This window comes from Alosa pseudoharengus, unplaced genomic scaffold (genome assembly GCF_046254945.1).
Source record: "Alosa pseudoharengus isolate Yale_2024_CS ecotype anadromous, Long Island Sound unplaced genomic scaffold, YU_APseudo_1.1 YU_APseudo_1.1_scf_3, whole genome shotgun sequence".
Classification (NCBI taxonomy): domain Eukaryota; kingdom Metazoa; phylum Chordata; class Actinopteri; order Clupeiformes; family Clupeidae; genus Alosa; species Alosa pseudoharengus.
In genome coordinates this window covers 9,072,512-9,092,957 of record NW_027468718.1, presented here as the reverse complement: position 1 = coordinate 9,092,957, position 20,446 = coordinate 9,072,512, and the positions used below count along the sequence as shown (strand labels likewise).

The window sequence follows — 20,446 nt, the reverse complement described above, 5'->3', positions numbered from 1 at the left end:
ATAGGGGATTAAAAATGTTCAAAAGCGAATTTTCCCCCCATAGACTTGAATGGCTGTGATGTCATAATGGCCTAAAGCCAGCTGCGCTCGTTAAGCTCCCAGAATAGTTCCCGGGCTAATCAGAACACTGGCACAGGTGTCACCTGTGAATCCAACTGTCTCAGCTTCTAATGCATACAATCTGGCGCTCCCTAAAACTACACATCCTGTTTAAGTTTTTCCCGTGTGTCAAAATAAAAGTCACAGCCATCTCATGTTTTGCGCATTATATCTCCAGAACGGCTTGACGCATATGCTTCAAATTTTGTACAAGTGTTTAGATGAAGTGAGTTGATGTTGGAGGTCAAAGATCAAGTCCATGAACACTGAGCATGATATCTCAAGAATGCTTTGACATACATGCCTGAAATTTGGTATAAGTGTTTGTATGGACTCAAAGCTGAAGTGAATTGATGTTGGAGGTCAAAGGTCAAATGTCAAGGTCTTAAACACCTTGAGTGTTATATCTCAAAAACACCTTGACACACAAGGTTTTTTGGTACGAGGGTTTGTATGAACTCAAAGATTAAGTGATTCAATGTTTTTTTTTTCAGGAATTTCCGCACCAACATTAAGCCAGCATCTTTCCATCCACTATTGTATTTCCTCTGGCATTACATTTCTATTTTTTTATTATAATATATTTATTTTTCCTGATCCCCTTTAATAATAATTTTGGTAACACTTTACTTGAAGGGTGAGTTCATAACACATTCATAGCAGCTGTCATAAACTGCACATACAGCATTCATGACTGTTGCATGAGACATGACTCAACATTCATACCAAACCTTTCATGAATGTGGAAGACAGAACAACGACAACTTGTCAAAATAAAAATCCAACACAACCCCCCTGTGATGTGTTCGGGCCTCCCAGTGAGAACCACTGGTCTAATACAACAGTTGCTTTAATATTTAAGTAATATAATAAATGAAATGATAATTACAGTATAACAATAACATTTTTATTTGAAATTGAATAATTAATTCAGCATACATCCACTGGCGTTTTACTTCTGATGGTGCCTTGTTGCGTAGCTGAGAAAAACACTTCTGTCATGACATCTTCAGCTTCACGTATGGCATGCGTGTACAGGTTAGAGAATTTAGAGCTGTAACAAAAACTGCCAGGGGTGAAATGCTGTTAGAATGTGATATTGTCATTGTTAGCTAAACTCAACAACTATCATTTCCATTTAAAATGATAATACTGAATCTGTTTAAAATGGCAAAATTTGTCTTAAATGTTGTTGTGAATTTTACAGGAATAACAATCAATTAGTTTGTACATACTAATTGCACAAACGTTACATTTGGGATGTTTTAAAAGCACTGAACAACTGAAATGCACTGATTGTTAAGGTATTAATCTGTCCTTCACATGACCATGTACCATCTATAAACATTGAGATTTTAACAAAACAAGTTGCCATAAAAGCAGACATCAAAGTCAGTAAATTGCTACAGAGTGTTATTTTAATGTCCATCTCTAAATTTTACCATCTGCAACCATAGGGTGACCGTAAAGGCAAGACATCATTTATCTGAGTGATGCATTAAGAGACAGCAACCATTTTGTAACTAATCCAAATACTGCCACTTTCACTTCAGATAGCATGAAAGATATACAAATAGCGAGAAGACCATGACTTTATATTTATATGATAAGTGAATGTGACTAATGATTTTTGTGTATTGCACAGTGCTGTGCTACAAGGCCTACATATAAACATGATACATGCCCCTGCAAATAGGGATAGTGATGCACCTACCTGTAAATACATAACAGGCTACAGATGATGATGATTGTCCCTGATATGCCAGTAGTGATGTAGACCAATGGGAATGGATCTGATAAGTCTGCATCTGATGAGTGATCTGATGAGTTTTAAGGCATGGATCATTAATGACCAGTGTTGGGAAAGTTACTGAAAATTAGTAATTAGTTACAGTTACTAGTTACTTCTTTCAAAAGTAATTGAATTACCTTACCAATTACTGTATATCAAAAGTAATTAGTTACTAGAGAAAGTAACTTTTGAGTTACTTTTAAGTCTGCTTTTAAAATGTCAATATGAACAGTACTGAAGTCACACACACAATAAACCTAATTTTTAGACCTATTTATTGTAGTTTCAACGGGCCTTCAAATCATGGGCGGATTATGAACTTTCGGGCCCCTGGACCCAGATGTATTAAGGGCCCCCCCACTTATTGTCGTATATGTGGGAGGGGGGTTTGGGGGTCCTCCCCCTGACATTTTTTAATTTGTTTGATGTGATTTCCTGTATTCTGGTGCATTTTGGGGATGGTCAATACTAAATTGAATCAGATTCATAGCCTACATCCTGATTTGTTGATATTGAGGCAATGATTCCATGCAAAGGCTTGGGCTTCAGGGCCCCCTGACCCCTTGGGCCCCTGGGCCCGGTAGGCCCGTGCAGTAATCCATCCCTGCTTCAAGTCAATAGCCTTGTGCATGAGTTCTCAAACTTTTTCCGACCACAAAACATTCTACAATGCATGAAGGCTTCCCTGACCTTGTTTTGTGCCACCCTCACCATCTAGGTGGTTTGATAGATATGTACAGCACACTGCCTACTGCTTGCCTTCTACTACTACTAGTATGCATGGTGGTGCACTGACACTGAATTCTGCAATATAGTAAGTTATTATTATGACCACCGCGCAGCGAAGCGGCGGTCATATAGGTTTAGTCAGATTTATTTTTTTATTTTTTTATTTTTTCTTTTTCTTTTTCGCATATCCAAATTTCCGTCAATGATTCCCGGGACACTGAAAGACCAGGGTAGACGAAACTTGGTGGCCATGTAACCCCACATGGATAGCATGGAACCATCGTTTTTCGTTTTGATCTGTAACCCCCCCGCTTGACTGGACCCCCGAAAGGAGGGTAGGGCAGACACAGTTTTCTGTGAATATCTCGAAAACTGTGGGGTTTAGGAGGACCATTTTTTTTTTGTATGTTGATCTCAAGGGGCCATGTCAACCCATCCCATAACCACTCATTTCATGTATAGCGCCACCTAGTTAAACACAAAAAAGTAAAAATGAGGTGTTGTAATTGAAGGTATCTGTGACCTAACATAGTCAAAACTGCACGAAATTGGAAGTGTATGATCATTATGACACCCTCTGTATGCACGCCAAGTTTTGTGGAATTCCGTTCATGGGGGGCCACACAATAAATTAATTTATGTTACTATACACCAACTGGCCTGTAGGTGGCCGGAGACAGTTTTCTGTGAATATATCGAGAACCGTAGGGCCTAGGAGGTCCATCTTTTTTATGTATGTTGGTCTTAAGGGGGCATGTCAACCCATCCCATTACCACTTATTCCATGTATAGCGCCACCTAGTTAAAAATTAAAAAGCAAAAAATTAGGTGTTTTCATCACAATATCTCTGGCTGACAAGGTCAAAACTGCACAAAATTAAAAATGTAGGATCATTATGACACCCTCCGAATGCATGCCAAGTTTTGTGTACTTTCGTTCATGGGGGGCCTTACAATAAAATAATTTATTTGTACATTTAGTGACGTACACCAACAAGGATTCCCGGGACACTGAAAGACCGGGGTACACGAAACTTGGTGGGCATGTACCCCCACATGGATAGCATGGAACCGTCATTTTTCGTTTTGATCTGTAGCCCCCCCGCTGGACTGGACCCCCCGAAAGGAAGGTAGGGCAGACACAGTTCTCTGTGAATATCTTGAGAACTGTAGGGCCTAGGATGACCATTTTTTTCCGTATGTTTGCCTCCAGGGGTCATGTTAACCCATTTCATGTGCACACATGTGCACAAACAGATATACACACACACACACATACATTCACAGTAATCATACGTATGACACATACTCACACAGTAGACATATGTACGCTTGCATGCACAGGCACATACGCAGGCACAAACACAAGCACACACGCACACCCACACACTCAGACACACTCTCACACACACACACACACACACACATAACATAAACATAACACAAACAATCAAGAATTTCTCAGAATTATAAACAGGCAAGATGGAGGTGGGGTTGTATAAAATGAATTTTACATGAGAAATCTATGAACTAATCATGTTTTGGTACTTGTTGTCTAGCAGATACCAGTGAGAATTGAGTGTGGATAATGCAATTTAGTGAGACAGTTAGAATCATATAGGCCTTTCAGCGTGATTTCTTTTTGTGGAAAAAATGTGCTGAACTGGGCGGCGGTCATATATTGTACCGCTCTGCGGTACATCTAGTTATCATTATTATTGCAATCCTTCTGTAGGCTACATGGAATGAGTTCAATGGGATGTAATGTGAAACAATGTCAAATGGCTTATTTTCAAAGCAGTTATTGTCTGCACACACACATACAACCTTAGGTTATCATCATCCTGCTTTGAACACAGTTGTATTATATAGCATTTTAAGCACCACAAGTTTGGGAAAAGCCTGCGCTTCACAAGTGCTGAACTACCAAAATAATGTCTAATGCGCATCCGAGGGTTTGGGGTTGTCGCGAACTATGCAGAAGGTTACTCTTCGGCTGATAAGGTGTTCCAGAGAGAAGTTGCATGTTCTGTCGCAGACAAATTAATCCATAACACCACGGACGTCAATTCCGATGTAAACATACTGTGCAAATAACTCAAGTCGCTGTAGTAGGCTATTTGGAGGTTTCTTTATCTGGTAAGTGAAATCTGCATTTTCCTCTCGAGTTAAACGTGTGCTTGCTTGTGCCAAGGCTATATATAGGCTACTGTATGTAGGCCTATTGGTGTTGTGGCGTGGCTATGTTGTAAGAATGAGAAATTGATATAACGAGGCTTTTGCGCAATAGGCGAAAAAGACCAGAGATAAAATAAACAACAATGCGCTTTTACTGTAGTGGAGCTTACGAGATGGAAACGAAAGGGAAAAGGCTTTTAAGATGCCCATTTAAATTGTAGCCTAATGCACTCGTGTGTGTTTTAGCATAAATATGAAATAATGAGGAATGTGAGGAGGCTCTTATTAACTGTAAAGAATGCATCTGCAATCTAAACATGTAGGCTACACAATCACTGGAAACACAGCTAATGTCGGGAGACGTTAGATCAGAAGCAGCAAATGTGCATCTGTCATCTTGTCTGCAGTCGTTCATTCAAGATCAACAAAGTAACGCAAATAACGAACTCTTTGAAATTTCAGTCATTGTAATTGCGTTACTTAAAATAATTCGTTACATGCTCGTTACCACTAAAAGTAGTGGAATTACAGTAACGCGTTACTTTGTAACGCATTACTCCCAACACTGTTAATGACATCACACACATGTGCTGAATGTATAGGAATGCATACAGAATAACTGAAAGCAGTTACCTGAAGTAATGGTTAAGTTCCATGTTGTTGTCCTCATGGGCAATGAAGATGAAAATATTAGTTCACATGTGTATATTCCCACATCAGATACATTCACATCAGATATATGCAGTGTCATAGTAGCAGGATCAACACTCATCCTTTTTGAAGTGAAGTGTGTTTTGGTTTTGTTCAATACAGGGCTATATGTAAACCCCTGGATTCCATCCTTCAGCCATCTGACTCTTGTTACATCCCTGCCAAATGTGTTACAGTGCAGCGTAACATTCTCCCTCAGATGTTTGCTGATGTATTCCACTTCATCTGTAACGACCAATATAATAGCATTAATAATAACATGTGACAGTGATACTGACCCTTTTCAGTAAATCACCGAATGTATTGACAATGTTGGCAATGACAATATTGCTGACCAAGCATCAAAAAAGCAGTGCAAAATCACAATGCTTATAAGGATGTTACCTCCACATGTAAGATGCAGCAGAATTCCGCACAAACCCAGATACTGTAGCTGAACCTTTTTCGCCATAGAAGAAAGTCCTGCACTGAAGAAGGCAATAATGGTAATCGTCAGCTTTTGAACAACTGTAGTCCAAAAGAAAACCATACATAGGAGGAAGTGGTTGGCAGCCCTGCCCCAGCAGTGAGTCTTTGTACCTCTTAAGGTAATTCTGTGTTTTCTTTTCTGAGAGTGCAGGAGGATGATGCTAGAAGTGCTCACTTTGGCTGGAGATTTCCGCATTGTCCAAATTCTTTCTTAAAAGGACATGATGAAGAAACAAAATATAACATAATACAATCTGAAAAAGATGATAAACACAAACATAGCATTTTGAATCAATCTACCTACCCAGTTATAAACAACAAACCCAATAGCACCCTTCACTTCCCTTATTAACCCCCTACTATCCCTATCTTACTCTGATACCTAAGGGCAGGGGCGCCATGGGGGGGGGGGGGGGTTAGGATGATTTTAAGGACCCAGCACTGACATGGTCTGTGTAAAAGCAATTTCTTAATGCCAATCTATTCAAATAATAATAAATGAATAGTTCCTGTAATGGCATTCTCTTTGACTATAGATGATAACAGGCGTAAACCTGTGGGAAGCACCACAATGAAAGCTGTGTCTGTGTGTTTCACCGTGCGGTTTTCTATGGAGCTGCACTCAAGAGGCCTGGGAGCAGCAATTAGACAGGACATTGAATGATTGTGGCTCTGTATGTGTTTTTACACAAACCTTTACATTTTAAGTTTTAATTTGAGGTATTTTACAAACTGGAAAGCAAAAAGACATGAGGACAACAACAACACTGAACTGAAACAGTCCCAAACTCTCATCTGACCCCACAAAACAACTAGGGTGGCCATCCGTTCGGATTTCGTCCGGACAGTCCAGTTTTTGAGCCCTCTGTCTGGATAGAGAGTGTGTCCTCCTTTTTGGACATTTGTCCAGATTTTGGCATGAGTGGCCATCTGTCCGCATTTCATGAGCACATACGTACTGTAGGCTACGCCTCATTTCAAATCTTCTGTACCCATCTCTGTTATGTGTCATCATTTCTGGCCCTCCACCACCACCGTAGCATGGGACACAGGGATGGATTACTGCACGGGCCTACCGGGCCCAGGGGCCCAAGGGGTCAGGGGGCCCTGAAGCCCAAGCCTTTGCATGGAATCATTGTCTCAATATCAACAAATCAGGATGTAGGCTATGAATCTGATTGAATTTAGTATTGGCCATCCCCAAAATGCACCGCCAGGCTATAGTAAATCCACATTTGTAAAGGATTTCAAAATGATAAGCTCTTGATGGCAAAATGATAATGAGGGGCAGCCGTGGCCTATTAGTTAGCGCTTCGGACTTGTAAGGTTGCCGGTTCGAATACCGACCAGTAGGCACGGCTGAAGTGTCCTTGAGGAAGGCACCTAACCCCTCACTGCTCCCCGAGTGCCGCTGTTGTTGCAGGCAGCTCACTGCGTCAGGATTAGTGTGTGCATCACCTCACTGTGTGTTCACTGTGTGCTGAGTGTGTTTCACTAATTCACGGATTGGGATAAATGCAGAGACCAAATTTCCCTCACGGTATCAAAAGAATACTTATACTTACTTATACTTACCTCAAACCTCAAGTTCTAGTGCTGCAACATACAGGAAACATAAAGGTCCACTCTGAAATGTAGTGTCATTTTACTTACTCACTTAAATACAAACATGCCTAATGCTTAGCAATAATCTTAAGCATAATCATACACCATCCAGTAACAGTACTCTGCATGACCACTTTGTCTGTGTGTGTGCGTGTGTGTGTGTGTGTGTGTGTGTGTGTGTGTGTGTGTGTGCATGCATATTTGAGTGTGTGTGTGTGCATGCCTGCTCTCCATAAAGATTATTGTCAGGAATCCACCAGAAACTTGACCTTGACCACGTCTCTCTTTAAAGGATGATGAAAATGAACCATTCCAGTTATTATGTTATGCATGTTAATTATGTGTGTGAATTCGGTGTTTATTTGATACAATTGTTCATCAACATACATGTACTGTATGTACTCTCCAGCGACTTGTTCAGTGTTGCTTGACTTCATGTCAAATTCCCATGAAATTTGCGGAAATTCAGAAAAAAAAAACAGAAAGCAGCAGCTGCAGTCAGATGTGTGTGTGTGGTTTTAAAATCTTGAGCAGGCAGTGGTCACTCAGTCCAAGTCTCCACATTAGTGAGGAGGAAAAGGGGTGGAGAAATAGAGAGAGAGAAGAGAGAGAGAAGAGAGAGAAGTGTGTGTGTGGACTCAACAGGCCTGGGACTAGGAGCAGCAATTAGACAGGAAATATGAGCTCATCGCAGACATGTGTGACAATCAGAGGTTTTTACACATACGTTAACCTTTATTAATGTTACACACTGTAATGCAAAAAACACATGGACCAAAATCACTGATGGGAGAAGCATAGAAAGAGCTGACTTTTTGTCATTGTTGTCCTGAGCTTGTTCAGCCATGTCCATGTACTTTGCTACAGAGAACCTTTGAGACTTGTATCATACAAGAGAGAGAGGACATCTGTTATACACCTAAGACGAATGTCCTTGGAACCAAATTATCTCATGTAGTTTTACATTTACCTGGCAATACATAATTGAAAGCTGCACAATACACCAAACACAAAATGTATGGCACAGGTGTCAATGGACGTATCCTTGTTAGCATTCACTCTCAGTATATTTATAGGCTGTATTATAGAGTTGGCTATGAATGTTGATCTCGTGTCACACTTACTGATCCTACAAGATTGCAGTTCTAAGCTCACCTCTGACCCCACATTATAACAGTCTCAAACTCACTGATCCCACAAGACAAGAGTCCCAAACTCATACTCAGTCTAAGTGGTCTGGACATTGACTTGGAGAAGTTGTCTGAAATGTACAGAGGTGGGCCACTGCATCTGTGAGAAAGTGGTTAGTACTGCATGACAGCAACCTCAAAAACTGGCGTACGTTTCGTTTTGAAACAATGGTTGTCTCATTTTTTTTCTTCATTGTATTATAGTAGGCTTTACATCATAGCCTGACACACTTCATTACTTCATTACATCAAGTACATCTTAAATATTAAGTGCTAGGTGTTTTAGAAGTAGCTATGGTCCAACTCATAGGCTTGATAGGACATATTGACTTGTGTTTCTCTGTTAGTGAAAATCAGCATTGCATCTGAGCCACTGGACCACTAGAGCTCAGCAAACCCACCAGCAGGCCCCTCATGCCCTCCACCTGCTCTACAAAAAACCTCAAGCTCCAGTGCTGCAACAGACAGGAAACACTATAAAGATGCATTCTAAGAAGAAAGGTAAATTCAACTCACTTACTACTACTGGTGTAGCTACTTCCATTGATTATAGTGTTGCTAATTCTTGCTGCAGATGCAACGTAACCCGAACGCTTCAGGTACTTCAGACCTGGTGTAGCTTCCCTGTTCAGCATTGTATCTGAGCCACTGAACCACAAGAGCTCAGCAAACCCACCAGCAGGCCCCTCATGCCCTCCACCTGCTCTACAAAAAACCTCAAGCAGCTGAAGCAGACAGGAAACACTATATGCATTTTGAGAAGCGCTTTAATTCAATTTAATGTTGTGAAAGACCTTAGTATCAACTAACAGTATGTTCTTTTGAACACCACAAGTTTCGAACTTCCATTTCTTATTTATGGCCTGCAGGCCTTATTGACCTGAACCTGAGTTAAAGGTGTACAAAAGTGAAATAAATCACCCAAATGTTATGAAAATGATCAACATTTATTTTGTTTGATCGGATGCCCCGTGTGAAGAGAATCATGGAGCCTCATGTTAGTCAGATTTAATTAACAATATCTTTGAGAGAAAAATAATTATAGGACTAAATCGGTGACATTTGACCGGGAACACAAGATGAGGGTTAACTACAACAACAGTAAGCTACTTTTACTACATCAACTGTCCGTCAAGTCCTCCTTTTCTGTCTGCAGATGGCACTGCAGACTCTTCGTCCTCCTGTACCAAGCACTCTCCAAAGGCTCAGTGACAGTAGGGTGTGTGTATGTAAGTAGGTCTGTAGGGTTTGAATACGGTATTAGTTATATGGGTAGCTGGCTTGCTTCCTGTGCCTGTTCACTGGCTTGCTTCCTCTCTACATTGTGTTGAGTTGCTGTAGCAGACGTTCAATAACTCACTCTGAGGAAAATTAGTCGTCAGTATCATCAGTGGCAATATGGTAATGCCTCCATCTAGTGGTGATAAAGCTTCATAAATGGAGATAAAAATGGAGGTGCTTTCTGTATGATGATTATCAGTTGAGCTATAAAATATGAGATTATCTAACCTAAAACTGTAACCAACAGATGGCGCTAGAGGAACCTTAATACAGGTGTATTCACAGCAAGGGAATCATTGAACAGCAACAATAACACAAACAATAACAACACATAAAATGGAACCCAATTTAAAATAGTATCAACCGAATAACAATAATACAACATGATCATTTTTTCAAACATAAATTATGACTAGGAGACATTAAAGCGTAACTCTCGCCAAAATGCAGCCTAGGCAAATACAGCAGACACAGGACATTACACAAAGTGGCCACCAGGGTGGCACAAAGTCACTCCATCCAGGCAGGATCCTGACACATACTGTACATACAACACTTTTTGAAAGATCTATCTAAGATAGCAGATAAAAAAAAAAAGACTGACTCACAAATCTGTGATTGTACCTGCACTGATGAGCTGGAGAAAAAACACACAGTAAAAGCATCAGGTGCAGGTCACTGTGGGTCCTCATTGCAAGTGGTAAAGAAAAGACATGATGCAGTCCAATTCTGAAAAGAAGCACGATGTTCTCAACTTTCACTCAGTCTCACCATGTTTGACGGGCACAACAAACTTGTAAATTTAGCCAACCATAGATGCTCATCATCATACCTACCTACAAGCCTCTTTCCCCTTTCAACCTTTATGCCCTCTCCTCCTCAAGCTAAGGTTTCAGTGGAACATTCTCACTCCCTCTCTCTCTCTCTGACTTGCCACAGATAGAAATGAGTGGGGGGTGGTATAACGTATGACTTTTCAGTGTGGGACTTTCCTGTCTCTCTCTCTCTCTCTCTGTGTTTTTTTTTCTCTTATCAGTCCAATGTAGGTGAGAGTTCTGAAGAATAACAAGACATATTGTTATCAGGCAACATTCACCGACCAGTAGGAATGGCTGAAGTGCCCTTGAGCAAGGCACCTAACCCCTCACTGCACCCAGAGCGCCGCTGTTGTAGGCAGCTCACTGCGTCGGGATTAGTGTGTGCTTCACCTAAGACCAAATTTCCCTCACGGGATCTTAAAAGTATATATACTTACTTATACTTATACATCACTGGACTCCTGCATTAGAACCCGTAGGTGGACCCATTGTCCCCCAAAGTCAAACAAGTATAAGCCTTGACCGGATGGTCAAGCGCAAAGTTTATAAACATTAAAGGTGTGGCCAGTCCATATTCACTAATTTAATGCCATGATTTTGTGATTCTTATGTTAATCAGTCATGGGTGTTTTTTGGGCGTAACATACTTTAAACCATGGGTGGGCAAACTTTTTGGCTCAAGGGCCACATTGGGTTTTGAAAATTGGCCGGCGGGCCACACAACAACCATACAACAATAAGGAGAGTGAAAAGCAGTTTGCAGTAAAGCTAACCAACGTCGTCTCTATAGCGAGCAGCCTGATAACCAAATGAAATGCTCAGCGAGCTGGATGAAAGTGCTTGGCGGGCCGGAACCGGCTCGCGGGCCACAGTTTGCCCACCCCTGCTTTAAACAAATGAGAATGACATCTGTCATTCCCTTTAAGAGCAAGCAGCGCAACTTCAAACAGCGCATCGGTATTTTAATAGTCAACGGCGCATTTGAAGGAATATGCTTGCACGCGAGACCGTATGGAACAGGGATTCCACTAAACCTTGCTTTGCTAAAACCTGTTTGTGACTTGCAGAGTATAGCCTACATGCATCTGGACTCGCCTAATATTTGAACTCATTGGCAAAGTGAAACTAACTTCACCTTGGTCTCATAGTCAATGACACAACAGTTCCACACAGTTAATTACTTTCACCATTGAATGACAAGGGATTACCATCAAAAACATATCCTGAAAGTGACACTTATCCCACATAGCCTGAAATCTACACATACCCCAATAATGTTTGAATGACTGAATAAAAATCCTAAGGATATTTATCCTGCAGAGTTGCTGCTTACATCTCGTGACAGTGTGTCTTCAGCTGTGCTTTATATGGGCCTTTCGCTAAAGACCAGGTTTTTTTTTGGTCAGTGGTGCGATGATTTTTAGACTGTTTAAGATATCGATTTTTTGGATCATGCGCTAGGCTAGACCACACCTTATGTTGTTAATTGCCACACCCCTGGGCGCAAGGTTTAATAAACGTGGAGCACATGGTGAACAATTCCTCACTTTATTGAGTGTAAGATAAGAATAATCCTTGTGTCACTTTGTGCCACATTGCGACGGATACACGATAGGGCCCAATGTTGTTGTTGACCAATGTTGTTGTTTTTTACAGTGAAGTAACAGCTTCAAAATTATTTTGATGAAACACTGACTTGTAATATGGGAGAGTTGCGACTGTCATTTATTGGCACCGCATGCCCGCAGGGTGTATTGTGTTGTAATTGTAGTGGAGGGGGGCCGCTCAGTGACCCTTCTCAACACTTTCGACGAAAAGGGTCACTGATGGTGCAATGGATACCCATTTAGTATTGTTTTCCTTTGACATGCAACACCTTAAACCAGGGGTGGGCAAACTGCGGCCCGCGGGTCGGATCCGGATTAGTTTTACGGCACACTGCTTTTCACTCTCCTTAGAGAATATTTACATTACATTACATTACATTACATTACATTACATTACATTACATTACATTACATTACATTTGGCTGACGCATTTTTAGCCAAAGCGACTAACAACATGGTAAACAGTTTAAGTTTTAGAAAAATTCTCAACAATATTAGGACAATTTAAAAAAAAACATTAGAGTACAGTAAGAATAAGTGCATCAGTGAGTGCTGTTTTTAACAGTTACGTGTCAGTTTAAGACGGCTGGTGAGTGCTAGGATCAGCAAGACTTTACAATTTCAGCAAGAGATTTACAATGTCAATGTCAAAACATCATGTTAAATAGACATGATAGGCCTACTATTAGTTATCTCCTGTGCGGCCCGCCAGCCAATTTTTAAAACCCAATGTGGCCCTTGAGCCAAAACGTTTTTCCACCCCTGTCTTAAACAAACTGAAACTTTTTTGTATTCAGAATGATTTTGAAATATGAATAATTACATTAATGACTATACTCAAGAACATGGGGAAATGCTCATATACTGTTAACAGTTACCCAATAATAATAATAATAATAATAATAATAATAACACATTTTATTTAAAGCGCCTTTCATGACACCCAATGTCACTTCACAAACAAAAAAGTTGTTAAAATTATAGTCATCTCATAAAATGAAAATAAAAGTAAAAGTAAAAGTCAGTCAGTCAGTCAGTCAGTCAGTCAGTCCATAAGCCATCTTGGTTTCAGATGGCCCTTACTGTAATATGGCGCCCTCTCTCCCAGAATGCTGAGATTCACACTAGAGACATGCAGTAGGCCTGCTGAGGAGGATCTGCTGAGCGGGCAGGGGTGTAAACTTCCAGGTCAGTGAGGTAGGTGGGGGTATAATTGTGTAGAGCCTTGTATGCCAGGGGCAGGGTTTTAAAACATATTCTGTAGGCAACTGGAAGCCAGTGCAGTTGCATAAGCAATGGTGTTACATGGCTAGTGGATTTGGAGCCTATTATAATCCTTGCTGCAGAATTCTGAATGAGTTCATGCAAGCTGGCACGGACATGCTCTATCTTCTCAGCACCACTAGATGGTGACTGTGAGTTACAAAATAATTTGTATTGTAGAAATACAGGGCCTCTCCAAAACTAATCCCTACCTACTCCCCCTTGGTTATGGAGTTAACTCGGGTGGGAAGCACTCTCACAGCTAAAAGAAGTTCCTCATTAGCGCGTAAGGTATAATACCGCATTCAGCTTTGGAAAAAACTGCACTGTGCCGAGCAGAAACTGGTTCAGACGCTGTCTTTGCATGGATTTGTTTACAGGTGTAGCCTACTTACACAGAACTCGACATGGGGGCATCGGTGTTCACTCGGCATTGAAGGGTTTATAACTCACTACCACTTAACACTAATTGGTTTCGGATGGCTCTCAATATGGCGGACCCTCCACGTGAACGCACAAACGGAGTGCAAGTGGCTATGGAGAGGGCGAAGCAACTCGTTTCGGTAAGCCCTAGAGTGACACACACACACACGCAGAATCACACACATACACACACACACACACACACACACAGACACACACACACAGACATACACACAGACACACACACACACACCCCCACACACACACACACACACATACACGTAGGCCTACGTTATGTCAAATAATATGGTCAGCAATGAAGCAACAAACTATTAATATAGGCCTAGAGACATCCAGATAAAGATTTCTGATGAATCGAGGGGTTATTTACACATAAGAACACACCATGTTATTCAAGCAAAGGGTAAAAGATGTGCGATTTCCCAATGTGTGCATCAGTATCATGTGTTGCACTGTTAGGGCCCCATTCTGACACTGTATGAACAGGAGGCCTACAGTGTGTCCCAGAGGAGGTCAGAAGTGAGAGCGACAGTTGAGACATTTAGGCGGGGATCACATTAGCCAGCGGCAAGCGGCAGGTTTCCTATTGCTCTCTATGGTTCGGCAGCGGAACGGTGGCAACGCCGGCGTAACGCTAGTGTTGAACAAGCTGAGCATTGAACTTGGTTCAACTTTCAAAGCGCAACGCGACCGTATATTCAATTGACAAACCGTTTGTGTTGCTTAGGAACAAGATAAAACTTATTATGGTCTGAGCGTTGCGTTGCGTTTGCCGCTGGCTGATGTGATCCTCGCCTAAATGTATGCAGTGGGTTATAGACACTGATAGCACAAAGATCTTCTTACAGTAAGTTGTTTAATGTTTTTGGCCATTTCAATGTATGGAATTACCATATGCTTATAATGTCAACAGTCAAGCTTATACTGTAATAACAGTCAAAACCTCCACACCCACTGCTAATGAGAAAAGGTTAACATTGTGTTTGCTCATACATTTTAAAGAAAATCCATGACTCCATGATCCATGAAGAGTGACCTACTGTATTCAGTGTTGACTGTTTTATGTTTTTTTTATATAAAATACAGGAAATTTACCTGTATTCCCCTAACTGATATGTAAGGGATAATGTATAGAACGCCGGTCATTATTGGGAAAGTAAGTCCCGACAGGGCGAACCAGACTTGCTTCGGGTCTTGCTTCGCCCTGAAGGGACTTATTTTCCCAATAATGACCGGCGTTCTATACATTATCCCGCTTATTATACGGCTACTTGCCAAAACGAGAAAATAAACTCCACGATATGTCTCTTTACACTTATTTGTTACCGTTTCGTCGTGGCTTTTGCTGAAAAACAAATAGTTCGCAACACACGCTGAACTTGAATCAAACATTCTTTAGAACACTGCTGATCAACCGTCTGCTTTCACTTTTGAATGAAGGTCCAATGCAAGAAGTGACCGGAATACTTGCGGAGTGATATGATCAGCAGCACAAAACCCGTTGCCATTGACAGCGGTAATTATATGTTTGCAGCGGTAATTACATGAATTTATTTTACCGTAGAACGTTGGGAAATCCCATTCAAGTCAATGGAGCGTTCTACTAGCATTATGAACAGCCATATAATAATGTGTGATAAATGTTATGTTTTATGCCACTAAGGGACTGTTTTTAGAAAAGGGGCCACCGGAGGGATTTTGAGTGCTTCAATCAAAAGTTGAATGACCCTCCCCTACCTGCAAGAGATTTTTCAACGACCCTCCAGCAGAATTTTCTAAAAAGACATGACCCTCCCCGGCCGATTGTCGATGTCTTCCGCCCACACTCTTGTGCGCTATGATTACACACTGACTTGGGCTACCGTTCTAGAATGAACCTCTGCTTTCTGATCTTACACATAACACTTCACCAAGATGGTGGCCATTTCAGTACATTTAGGCTACTCACTAACATTGTTGTGGAAACACAATAAGCATGGAAACTAAATGCACACTTCCTGCAACTGCATTAGCCTACTTGAAATAAGTTACTCCTCTAGTAAGTATTCACATAAAATAAAACAATAAAACATTGAGACCATTCAACAAAGCACACTGGGTAGCCTAATAATGAATTCAACACATGAACTGGTTGCTATGGACTCGTCTCTAGGCTTCCTCAGTCATTGTAAAGCTGCCGAAGCTGAACATTATCCAAAACTCCATTTCTCAGACGAGCGTCAATTTACACTCCTTCCTTCTCAAATTACTTGAAAAGGCTGTTTGCACAATTTCACAAATAATCACAGGGACAGAAACATACCTAACATGCCAACTTTTTCCGGGTTTATCGTGTTTTAACTTTTCCCCCGCAGTCTTGCCGCTTTAATATTTTCCTGTAGAATATCCCATATTACTGTAATACTCTCATTAGTCCTGCCATCTGGCCTGTCTCTGTGTTGTCCTGTTGTTACCCCCTTGCCCTTCCAGTGAAACAGATGTATTCAAATCATCTTTTATTATCATTATCATTTAAGTTAACGGCGTGGTTGTCGTGAGAGCACGATTCATTGGCGCATGCAATGTTCGGCCGTATGTCTACGTGCGCACCTGTCTACTATCAGACTACTCAGCTACGAGTAGACAAAGAATTTCCCCTGTTTGTATTCACTCCAAGTTGGCCTACCATAACTTATCAACTCTACACTGTAGACCATAAACTGGCTATTTAGTAAGGGATAACGGCCGACGAGGTGTCCTGTTATACGGAATTAATGGACGAGGGCGAGGGGCAAAAACTCCCCGACGCGCAGCGGAGTTGCCTCCGCCCAAGTCCATTAATTCCGTATAACTGGACACACCTCGAAGGCCGTTATCCCGCTTATCACCCGGTTGCCACTGTAAACACTGTAAACACGCGGTTCTGTTTAAAAAGAAGCTCACTATTCAGCTTGTTGTACAACTTTAGCATGGACAGTTAGCTTGTTTACAGTTGATTCCATTGTTGGGAAGCCTGCAACCAAAAGATTCTAGAGCGCTGCAACCGTCGTCCTACTATGGTTGTTATAGTTACCATTCATAAGCATTGATATGGAATGGTGTCCTGTTATTCAGAATTAAAGGCCACCCGCCAGCCAATCAGAAAAGAGTATTTATTCTCTCCGGGTGATAATATGAAATAACCAAATGTATTTGTTCAACTTTATGAAGCAGAATTACGCACTGCTACTTGGAACGTAGGCTACACATTTTTGCACACGTAGGCTACACGTTTGTGCAGGAGAGAGAATGACAGTGATTAACAAATTGCACTTGTTGCTGGTTACCAATAAATAGGGCCTACTATATATTTTTTTGCAAACAATAAAAACAGAAAGGATGGAGAGAGCAAAGCTAGAGATGGGCAGGAACAAGGTCAATTGGTAGAAATGCTTGTCAAAACGTTAGGAGCTGAATGTGTGGATGAATGAAGCACAAGTATGCTTTACTATGTTAAGCATGCACACTGTTAAAAGTTAGGCTACACGGTAAACTACAAATAAACCAAATGTAAATTTAGCTTTTTTTAGGGCTGGATAAAGTTGACCAAATGAATATAGGATGTTAGGCGTAAATAAAGTAGGCTACTTAATTGCTCCAAACCTTCCAATGTTAATGGGGACAAATGTTGACATTTTCCGTATTTTGGGTGAGAAACCCGGGAAATCTCCCTTATTTTCAATGTTTAATGTTGACAGCTATGAAACGAAAGAGAACGTTATATGGCGACAGAAATCAACAATCAAACAAGCCACTTTGATATTTTGCTGTTTTCATGAATACAAAAGATGGGTGACCCCCCCCCCCCCTCCTAGACAATAAAAAGTTGGGTGACCCTCCCCTCAACAAAGAATAAAAAGACATGACCCTCCCCTATTTTCCTCCGGTGGCCCCTTCAATAAATAACGAACAGTCCCTAAGCTAACTATAGGATATGGAATCAGTGGGTATTTCACTTCACTAAACTAACTGAGAATGAAACCTACATTCTAATCTAACAAAGTGAACCACGGAAACAATAACAACAGCCAAAACAATTAGAAGTAATTTTAATCAAATGAGATTGGTTTTCAAATAGAAAAAAGTCATCAGACTATAAGGCCCATGATAAGTAATGGTTGTGGAAAACCCTGATGTTCTCTCTGGATCTTCGGTTTCGTGTCCCTCAGCTGCTGCTCTTGCTCCTGTAACATATAAGACCAGTGGTGGAGAGAGTTGGTCTGGGACGGGAGTCTATGTACAACTCAAATGTGTTGACCTCTCAGTTTTAACACCATCAGGTGAAAGCAACGACAACAATAACAACAACAGCATGTGTCTCGGTGATGCACTATGATATACAGTAGCAACCTGTGTGGAACTAGTCAAATATTGGCAAAAGCATATATAGTATGACATTGAACCACCACCACTAGACTGTATTTTTATCTACTAAGCATTAAACAATGTCAGAATGACTGAGTAAAACTATAACTATAAAACTATGACTGTAACTGAGGAACGAGCCCAAATAGAATTTACTCACCTATAAATACATAATACTGCAAATACGATGATGCCAATTATCCCTGATGTGGCAGCATACATGATGCAAATCTGTTGAAATGGTGAGAGGCTGTCATCTGTGAGTTACAAGGAAGTATTGAGTCGAGTGTTACAACCAAGCATTCACCAAGTTAAACCAAGTTTTCCAAATTTCTGCGACTAACATAGGAAGAAAAATACCAGTGTCGATGGTCAGGTTCCATGTTTGTGTTAGTTTGTGTTTAAGAGTTATTGCCTCACAGATGTATATTCCCTCATCATACACATGTACGTGAGAAATATAAAGAGTTCTGGGAGTAGCAGGGTCAACACTCATCCTGGCTGAGGTGAAGTTCTCCTTTGTTGTAGTTATCAATGGACTATAGGCAAAAATCAGGGTGTCCTCCTTTTTCCACCTGATGAGAGTAAGATCACCAGACGTGTTACAGAAAAGAGAAACATTTACTCCTTCAGATGTGTGGAGGTTTGTTGTCATTTCTATATCTGTGCGGCAAAACAGAGGACAGGTTTATTAGTATTACTTACACATTTAACATATTTGGCAGTATGATTGTAAGAGACCCGAGTAAAACATCACATTTGAAGCACTATGTTCTTACCACTGCTGCAGAGAGAGTGGAAAGCTAAGCAGAAACCGAGACCCATCAGGAACGCTGTGGATATCCTCGCCATATCGACCAGCCCTGCACCGTCTGTGAAAGGAAGGGGTTACTCGCGTATGGAAGAGAACCCATAGGGAGATTTGATCTTTGCATCACTAGGGCCTCATATGGCTGGTTAATAATATCCTACACAATGGATGAACTTTCAAAGAATGCATGAATGCATTTCTGAGAGGAAGCACAAATTCATATTCCATGCATATGAAAAATGTATTTGTGACCTTACTCTGAAATGTAAACATTCTTATGTCTCACTGCATTAGAACAACATTTCAGTCAAACTGTTATGTTACAAAAAAGTTGTCTCTTAGCAGTCAATTTAGAGGCTCATATACTTGCAGTATCATGTAGCAGAGATGTTTAGGGTTTACACTCACATTGTTCGCTGTAGAGACCACCAAGACACCAACACCATTCAGAGCAGCAACACCTTAACTATAACCTTTTTATCTGATGGTTTCATGATGAAGGAGACCTCTAAAGTGCTTCAAGAGGGCTAGGAGCAATTTTGAGACAGGAAGTGGCCAGCCGACCAGCTGAAGAGGTGGTAATCACATGCATTTTCACCTCAGTTTGTGCATACATATCAACAGGCCTCTGGTACGTTGGGTACACAACACAAACAGCCTTCTGGTCACAACTACTGAGTAACTGTTCATGAGGAAAAAACTGTTCAGGAGAAGTGCCACAAAGTCTTGGGTTAGTAGTGCATGAACTGTCAGTGAGTCCAAAGTAGGGGTTGTTTTTGTGATACTTCAACTTCAACAAAATGGAGTTAAGAATCGGTTCCTGTCACCGCTCCTTTAATTTTGAACTACACTGCTATCATTTACCATTTATCAATACTATTATATTATACTAGCCTGGAAGCCAACCCAAATTTACCCCGCTCACAAAATAGAACTGAGTCTGGCTCCGTCAGGCTAATAGTATACTATACAATGGCCTACAATTGGCCAAATTAACTTTATTTGTTAGTCCTTGATGAGAGATCATTTCAACTTAGAGTTGCACTGCTCTTCAACAGAGCAACTC

At 41.0% G+C, this 20,446-nt stretch overlaps 1 protein-coding gene and 1 long non-coding RNA gene across 4 annotated transcripts; both read right to left on the bottom strand.

Annotated features, from left to right (window-relative positions):
* Positions 1 to 1,000: 1,000 nt before the first annotated feature.
* LOC143099597 (uncharacterized) lies at positions 1,001 to 9,397 on the bottom strand. 2 transcript variants are annotated; one of them, XR_012981686.1, is made up of 6 exons: positions 9,293 to 9,397; positions 6,089 to 6,187; positions 5,894 to 5,976; positions 5,432 to 5,734; positions 1,814 to 1,919; positions 1,001 to 1,165 (listed from the first exon to the last, which is right to left on the bottom strand). It is a non-coding gene; the product is annotated as an uncharacterized LOC143099597 (long non-coding RNA). The 2 variants fall into 2 exon arrangements; XR_012981685.1 differs by having other exon boundaries at positions 1,003 to 1,165; positions 6,089 to 9,397.
* An 8,839-nt stretch (positions 9,398 to 18,236) lies between these two features.
* On the bottom strand, positions 18,237 to 19,899 carry LOC143099595 (uncharacterized). Of its 2 annotated transcripts, none has more exons than XR_012981684.1 (5): positions 19,789 to 19,899; positions 19,349 to 19,441; positions 18,930 to 19,232; positions 18,730 to 18,826; positions 18,237 to 18,388 (listed from the first exon to the last, which is right to left on the bottom strand). XR_012981684.1 is itself a non-coding variant. In XM_076262518.1 (5 exons), exons 1-5 carry the CDS (start codon positions 19,824 to 19,826, stop codon positions 18,370 to 18,372), a joined length of 462 nt encoding a protein of 153 aa, XP_076118633.1. In that variant the 5' UTR covers positions 19,827 to 19,899; the 3' UTR covers positions 18,237 to 18,369. The 2 variants fall into 2 exon arrangements, 1 of the variants encoding a protein (XP_076118633.1); XM_076262518.1 differs by having other exon boundaries at positions 18,930 to 19,144.
* Positions 19,900 to 20,446: the final 547 nt, after the last annotated feature.